The sequence below is a fragment of the Colobus angolensis genome, unplaced genomic scaffold (assembly GCF_000951035.1).
Source record: "Colobus angolensis palliatus isolate OR3802 unplaced genomic scaffold, Cang.pa_1.0 Scaffold426, whole genome shotgun sequence".
Classification (NCBI taxonomy): Eukaryota; Metazoa; Chordata; class Mammalia; order Primates; family Cercopithecidae; genus Colobus; species Colobus angolensis.
This window is the reverse complement of record NW_012117666.1, coordinates 807,786-815,886: the sequence shown is the minus strand read 5'-3', so window position 1 is coordinate 815,886 and position 8,101 is coordinate 807,786. Positions and strand designations below refer to the sequence as shown.

Genomic DNA, 8,101 nt, shown 5'->3' with positions numbered 1-8,101 from the left:
AGCCCCCACGCACCTTCAAACCACGCAGGTCCTCCACCCGGGTGCAGCCCCCACGCACCTTCAAACCACGCAGGTCCTCCGCCCGGGTGCAGCCCCCACGCACCTTCAAACCACGCGGGTCCTCCACCCGGGTGCAGCCCCCACGCACCTTCAAACCACGCAGGTCCTCCGCCCGGGTGCAGCCCCCACGCACCTTCAAACCATACGGGTCCTCAGCCCGGGTGCAGCCCCTACGCACCTTCAAACCACGGTGGGTCCTCAGCCCGGGTCTCGGCCGCGATGTTCTGGCTGACGTTGTGCAGGAGGTCGGCCAGCAGCCTCTGCCTCTGCGGGGCCTGCTCATCACACAGCAGCTGCTGGGCGGCCTGGACGAGCCCCGCGTGCGGCTCGTGAAATGCACTGAGGAAGCGTCCGATGTCACTCACATCTGCCACCAACGGGACAAACAAAAAGGTGCCAGTCCAGCAGAAGACACGTCCTGCCCCAGTCACAAGAAGAACCTCCGACCGCATCGCCCCCCATTCCCCAGGGCCTGGCAATCACCAGGACTCAGACTCCCGGGTCTTTGTCCTTGCCCTGACACCAACAGCTGGGGACCACACACCAGGGTGGCATGAGGACAGAGAAGGGGCGGGGTGTGCTTTAGAAGACAGATGACAGCGCACGGAGAGACGGCTGCTTTCCCATTTGGCCTCCTCCCTCCAAACCACGCCGCCCCTCCTTTGGCCCTTCCTGGAGACCTTGCTTTCAGACCCTTCCAATCACTTTTCCTGCTCTCTTCTGGAGCCTTTTCATAGCTCCCTGAAGCAGCGAGCTCTCCGGGAAGGCTCTTAATAGGAAATCAAAGCAAATTCTACCCAGGACCTTAACAAAATGTTAGCAAAGAGAATTCAGTAACATGCAAAAAGAAGCATCACCACGGCCAAGTGGGAATGCAAGGCTGGTTCACACCTGAAAATCGATCAGTGCGATCCACCATGTGAGAAAAGTCTCACGATGACATCAGCAGGTCAGAAGAAGACAGGAGGACATGCTGGAGAGTGAGGACCTGGTGGAAGCCCTTAGACCTAACATCAAAAGCACTGCATAAAAGAGAAAGTCCACACACTGAGCTTCCTCAAAACTAAAAACTCTTACTCTGCAAAAAAAAATGCTCAAAAGACAAGCCACAGGGTAAATATTTGCAAACCACATGTCTGACAAAGCACTCCTGTCCAGGTATTTTAGTGGCGGGGGAAGGTGACTTTCAAAACTCAACAGTAAAAAAATAAATAAATAAACAATCCAATTAGAAAATGGACAAGAGACATGAAACACTTCACCAAGAAGAATCTACAGATGGCAAATAAGCACATAAAAAGATATTTAGGGCTGGGCACAGTGGCTCACGCCTATAATCTTGGCACTTTCAGAGACCGAGGTGGAAGAATCACTTAAGGGCAGGAGTTTGAGACCAACCTGGCAACCAACACTTCATCTCTAAAAAAAAAAAAATGCAAGACCCCACCTCTAAAAAAAAATAATTAGCTGCGCATGGTGGTGCACACCTGTAGTCCCGGCTACTTGGGAGGCTGAGGTAGAAGGATTGCTTGAGCCCAGGAGTTTAGGGTTGCAGTGAGCCATGATTGCCACTGCACTCCAACCTGGGCAACAGAGCAAGACCCTGTCTCTATTTTTACAAAAGATATTCAGATAGTCAGCATTGTTAGCCATTAGGGAAATGCATATTAAGGGCGCAATGAGACATCACCACACTGCAATCAGAATGGCTAAAATTAAAAGTAGCAACAGTGCCAAAAGCTGGCGAGGCTGCATAGAAACTGTGCAGTGGAAAGGTAAGATGGCCACTCTAGTATACAACTTGGCAGTTTCTTTTCTTTATTTTAAGTAGCTTTATTGAAATATCATCCACACTCCTTACAATTCACCCATTTAAAGTGTACAATTAAGAGGCTGGGCGTGGTGGCTCACGCCTGTAATCCTAGCACTTTCGGAGGCCGAGGCGGGCAGATCACAAGGTCAGAAGATCGCGACCATCCTGGCCAACATGGTGAAACCCTGTCTCTACTAAAAATACAAAAATTAGCCGGGTGTGGTGGTGCATGCCTGTAATCCCAGCTACTCGGGAGGCTGAGACAACAGAATCGCTTGAACCCGGGAGGTGGAGGTTGCGGTGAGCCGAGATCACTCCACTGTACTCCAGTCTGGCAACAGGGCAAGACTCTGTCTCAAAAAAATAAAGTGTACAATTCAATGGGTTTTATTATATTCCCAGAGTTGTGCAGCCACATCCATAGTCAATTTCAGAACATTTTCACCACCTCAAAAAGAAACCTCATACTCTTTAGCTGCCAACCTCCCTCCCCTCCACCCTACCCCCAACCCTAAACAACCAGTAATCTATTTTCAATCTCTCTAGCATCCCCGTTCTGGACATTTCCTATGAATGGAACCCTACTGCATGTGCAGGCTTCTTGACTCGGCATGGTTTCAAGGCTCAGCCATGCTGTGTTTCATTCCTCTTCATGGTAAGTAATTTCATCATAGGGAGGTGCCACCCTTTGTTTATCCATGTGTTTATCCTTGGAGACCTGGGTGGTTTCTGCCTTTTGGCCGTTATGAATAAAGCCACTGTAAATGCTCACAGACGAGTTTTGGTGTGGGCGCGTTTTCCTTTCTCTTGGGTACATACCTAGGGGTGGAGCTGCTGGGTCATATGGCGATTCTGTGTAATTGTTTGAGACACTATTTTCCACAGCAGCTGCACCGTTTTCCCTTCCCACCGGCTGCGCCTGAGGGTTCCAGCTGCTCCGCATCCTCGCCCACGCTGGTTGTTATCCAAGTGGGTGTGAAGTAGCATCTCACGGTGGTTTTGATGTGCAGTTCCCTGATGACTGATGATCTCAAGCATCTTTCCATGTGCTTACTGACCACATGAATATCTTCCTTGGAGCCATTTCTTTCTATTCAGAACCTCCGCCCATGTTTAACTGGGTTATCTTTTCACTATTAAGCTAAAAGGATTCTTTATATATTCTTTTTTTTTTTTTTTGAGACAGAGTCTCGCTCTGTCGCCCGGGCTGGAGTGCAGTGGCGCGATCTCAGCTCGCTACAAGCTCCGCCTCCCGGGTTCACGCCATTCTCCTGCCTCAGCCTCCCGAGTAGCTGGGACTACAGGCGCCCACCACCTCGTCCAGCTAGTTTTTTTCTATTTTTTAGTAGAGACGGGGTTTCACCATGTTAGCCAGGATGGTCTCAATCTCCTGACCTCATGATCTGCCCACCTCAGCCTCCCAGGGTGCTAGGATTACTGGCGTGAGCCACCGCACCCAGCCTGTGGGCTTTTAGCCTCCTTCATGGTGTCCTTTGAAGCAACAGAGTTCTTAATTTTTCTGTTTTGTTTTTTTTTTGAGATGGAGTCTCACTCTGTCGCCCAGGCTGGAGTGCAGTGGTGTGATCTTGGCTCACTGCAGCCTCTACCTCCCGGGTTCAAGCAATTCTCCTGCCTCAGCCTCCTGAGTAGCTGGAATTACAGGCGCCTGCCACCACGCCTGGCTAATTTTTGTATTTTTAGTAGAGACGGGGTTTCACCATATTGGCCAGGATGGTCTCAACTCCTGATCTCAAGTGATCTGCCCGTCTCGGCCTCCCAAAGTGCTGGGATTACAGGCGTGAGGGACTGTGCCCGTCCCGAAGTTCTTAATGTTGATGAAGCCCAATTTATCTGTTCTTTCTTCTGCTGCTCATGTTTTTGGTGTCAAATCTAAGAATCCTTTGCCAAATCCAAAGTGATGAGGACTTATCCCTATGTTTTCTTCTAAGGGCTTTATATTTTTAAATTTTACATTTAGGTCTTTCATTTATTTTACTTTTTGTATAAGGTACCAGCTAAGGGTCCAACTTCATTCTTTTGTATGTAAATATGCAGTTGTCCCAGCACCATTTGTTGAAGATACTACTCTTCCCCCTCCATTGAATGGTCTGGCATCCTGACCATAGATACATAGATTTCTGAGTGCTCTATTCTGTTCTATTGATCTATATATCTGTCCTCGTACCAGTGCCAGTCTTGATTACTGTGGCTTTGTACTAAGTTTTGAAATCAGGATATGTGGGTCCTCCTACTATGTTTTTTTAACGGTTGTTTTTGGCTGTTCTGGGTCTCCTGCAATTCCATATGAACTACGGATTAGAATCAGCATGTCAGTTTCTACAATGAAACCAGGTGGAATTTTCATAGGGATTGTGTTGAATTTGTAGGTCAATTTGGGGAGTCCCCCCATCTAAACAATGTTAAGTTTTCCAATCCATGAACATGGGATGTTAATCCATTTATTCAAAACTTCAATTTCTTTCAACAACATTTTGCAGTGTTCAGAATATAAGTATTACAATTTTTTGTTACACTTATCCTAAGTATTTGATTCTTTTTGATGCCAATGTAAATGGGATTATTTTCTGCTTCATTTTCAGATTGCTCATTGTAAGTATATTTCTATATTTGCGTATTGATCTTGTATCCTTCAATCTTGCTAAACTTGATGATTAGTTCTAATAGTTTTTTTAGTGGATTCCTTAGGGTTTTCTACATACAAGTTCATATGATCTACAAACAGAGATAGCTTCACTTCTTCCTTTCCAATCTAGATGCCTTTTATTTTTCTTGCCTAAATGTCCTGGCCAGACCCTGCAGTACCATGTTAAACAGAAGCAGCAGGAGTGGACATCCTTGCTTCAGAAACTAAACACACACCACACAATGCAGCACTGCACGCTTGGGCCTTCTCCCCAGAGGAATGAAAACCCACATCCCGCAAAAACCTGTCAAGAGGGCCAGATGCGGTGACTCATGCCCGTAATCCCAGTACTTTGGGAGGCCAAGGCAGGTCGATCGCTTGAGCCTAGGAGTTCAAGGCCACCCTGGGCAACGTGACGAAGCCCTGTTTCTACAGAAAATACAAAAACTAGCAGGGCATGGTGGTGCACCCCTGTAGTCCCAGCTACTCAGGGGTGGAGGTAGGAGGATCGCTTGAGCCCAGGAAGTGAAAGCTTCAGTGAGCTATGATTGCACCACTGCACTACAGCCTGGGCGACATGCTGAGACCCTGTCTCAAAAGAAAACAAGAAAGAAAAAAGAAAAACCTGTACATAATTGGCCACAGCAGCTTTATTTGTAATAGTCAAAAACTGGAAACAAACAAAATATCCTTCCACAGGCGAATGGCTGAACAAACTGTGGTAAAACCAAACCATGGAATACTATTCAGCAATGAAAAGGAACAGACTATAGATACATACAACTTAGATGCATCTCAGGGGCCTTATGTGGAGTAAAAAAGGCTTATCTCGGCTGGGCGCAGTGGCTTAAACCTGTAATCCTAGCACTTTGGGAGGCCGAGACGGGCGGATCACGAGGTCAAGAGATCGAGACCATTCTGGCTAACACGGTGAAACCCCGTCTCTACTAAAAAAAAATACAAAAAATTAGCCGGGCGAGGTGGCGGCGCCTGTAGTCCCAGCTACTCGGGAGGCTGAGGCAGGAGAATGGTGTAAACCCGGGAGGCGGAGCTTGCCGTGAGCTGAGATCCGGCCACTGCACTCCAGCCTGGCGACAGATCAAGACTCCATCTCAAAAAAAAAAAAAAGGCTTGTCTCAAAAGGTCACATACTTTATGATTCCACTTACCTAATATTCTTTTTTTTTTTTTGAGATGGAGTCTCACCCTGTCACCCATGCTAAACTGCAATGAGGCACTCTCGGCTCACTGCAACCTCCACCTCCTGGGCTCAAGCACTTCTCCTGCCTCAGCCTCCCGAGTAGCTGGGATTACAGGTGCCTGCCACCACGCCCAGCTAATTTTTGTATTTTTAGTAGAGATGGAGTTTCACCATGTTGCCCAGGCTGGTCTTGAACTCCTGATCTCAGGTGATCCACCTGCCTCAGCCTCCCAAAGTGCTAGGATTACAGGTGTGAGCCACCGTGCCCAGTCCCTAATATTCTTTAAATGGCATAATTATAGGCATGGAGAACATATCAGCAGTCGCTACGGGCTAGGGATTGGTGGTGGGCAGAGGTAGGCAGGATTATAAAGGGGAGAACCTTGAGTGATGGATGGGAGAGGTCTGTACCTTGACCCTGACACTGGTCACAGGAATCTGCATGGGGAGAAATGACAGAACAACATGCACATTGCACTAGTGTCAGTGTTCCTGTTTTGATATTGTACCACAGTTGTATCTGATATCCCCTTTGAGGGAAAGGGTAGAGGTACATGGGACCTTCCTATCTGTGCAACTTCCTGGGAATCTGTCATTATTTATAAATAAACAGTTTAGGCCAGGCACAGTGGCTCACACCTGTAATCCCAGCACTTTAGGAGGCCAAGGTAGGAGGACAGCTTGAGCCCAGGAGTGTGAGACTATCCTGGGCAACATGGCAAAACTCCATCTCTACAAAAAATACAAAACAATTAGCCAGGCATGGTAGCGCATGCCTGTGGTCCCAGCTACTTGGGAGGCTAAGGCGAGAGGATCGCTTGAAACATGGAGGTTGAGGTTGCAGTGAGCCATCACTGCACTCCAGCCTGGACGACAAAGTCTCAAATATATAAACAAAATAAATTTTTCTGGCCAGGCACAGTGGCTCATGCCTGTAATCCCAGCACTTTGGGAAGCCAAGGTAGGAGGACTTCTTGAGCCCAGGAGTTTGAGACCAGCCTGTGCAACAGAGCAAGACCCCATTTCAATGTTTTAATAAAAGAAAAGAAAAAAAATTTTTTAAGTCTAACTAGGAGGAGGACTAGTGGTCTCAGGGAAGAGAGGGGGATAAAGCACCAGAGAAAGGAGGGACAGAGAGACAGAGACAGGCAGAGAGAGCCAGAGACAGACAAAGACAGAGACAGACAGAGGAGACAGAGACTGAGAGATGCGGGGAGGGACAGAAAGAGCAATGTGCTCTGCTCTCTTTCAACTATGCCCTGAAACGGGAAAGAAAGATAACATCCAAAGGTGAGGCATACCCTGAGCACACCCTGCCCAGCCCCCACCTCCCGCAGGGGCCACCCCAGGGGACATCACAGTGATACATTTTCTAGCTGCCTCCTCTAAAAGCACAAGGCCCAGTGGAAAAGGGAGCTTGTAACCTTGGAGCACACTCCAGAGGCGTCACCCCTCAATGCTGACAGCGGAGCCCCCAACACTGCAGCCAGGGAGGTGGCCACATGGACGTTACTCTTCAACTTCTCTCTTTGTGCTCCTTAGGCCAAGGAGCCAGAGTTCCATCCCTCAGAGCAGCCATGTCCTTCCTGGGGTACCAGAAGCATCTCCTGGAGCCTAACCTCCTTTGTATAACACTGGCCGACCCTCCCAGGTAAAGGCACATGATGGTGTCTCCCACCCCAGTGACCAAAAGCTCTCTTTTACGGGAGTCAAACAAGCACAGACCTTGGCATTCAGCTGGTTCTGAAAGGCAGGACTTTGTGTCCTGAGGCTTCAATACAGATACCCATAAAGAAGCACCTCTCAAAGCAACTGCCCTCAAACATGAGCCCTGAGGACAGCATCTCAGCAAACACCAACCGAGAACAATGTGAGGGCATCCCACGAACCACCACCCCGTCCTTCCAGAAGGGTGCTCAGCCCAGCAGAAAAGAAGGGTATTGGCCGGGCACGGTGGCTCAAGCCTGTAATCCCAGCACTTCGGGAGGCCGAGATGGGTGGATCACGAGATCAGGAGATCGAGACCATCCTGGCTAACATGGTGAAATCCCGTCTGTAATAAAAATAAAAAAATACAAAAAACTAGCCGGGCCTGGTGGCGGGCGCCTGTAGTCCCAGCTACTCGGGAGGCCGAGGCAGGAGAATGGCCTAAACCTGGGAGGCGGAGCTTGCAGTGAGCTGAGATCCGGCCACTGCACTCCAGCCTGGGCGACAGCCTGAGACTCCGTCTCAAAAAAAAAAAAGGACAAGAAGGGTATCTAGGCCGGGCGCGGTGGCTCAAGCCTTTAATCCCAGCACTTTGGGAGGCCGAGACGGGCGGATCATGAGGTCAGGAGATCGAGACCATCCTGGCCAACATGGTGAAACCCTGTCTCTACTAAAA

The 8,101-nt window shown here is 48.8% G+C and overlaps 1 protein-coding gene across 1 annotated transcript in view; it reads right to left on the bottom strand.

The window, feature by feature from the left end:
- DFFB (DNA fragmentation factor, 40kDa, beta polypeptide (caspase-activated DNase)) overlaps window positions 1–8,101 on the bottom strand; it is a 29,881-nt gene that overhangs the window by 19,544 nt on the left and 2,236 nt on the right. The window contains exon 3 of the mRNA XM_011956854.1: window positions 239–427. Within this exon, the coding sequence (XP_011812244.1) occupies window positions 239–427 (189 nt within the window). The remainder of the gene's footprint in view (window positions 1–238; window positions 428–8,101) is intronic.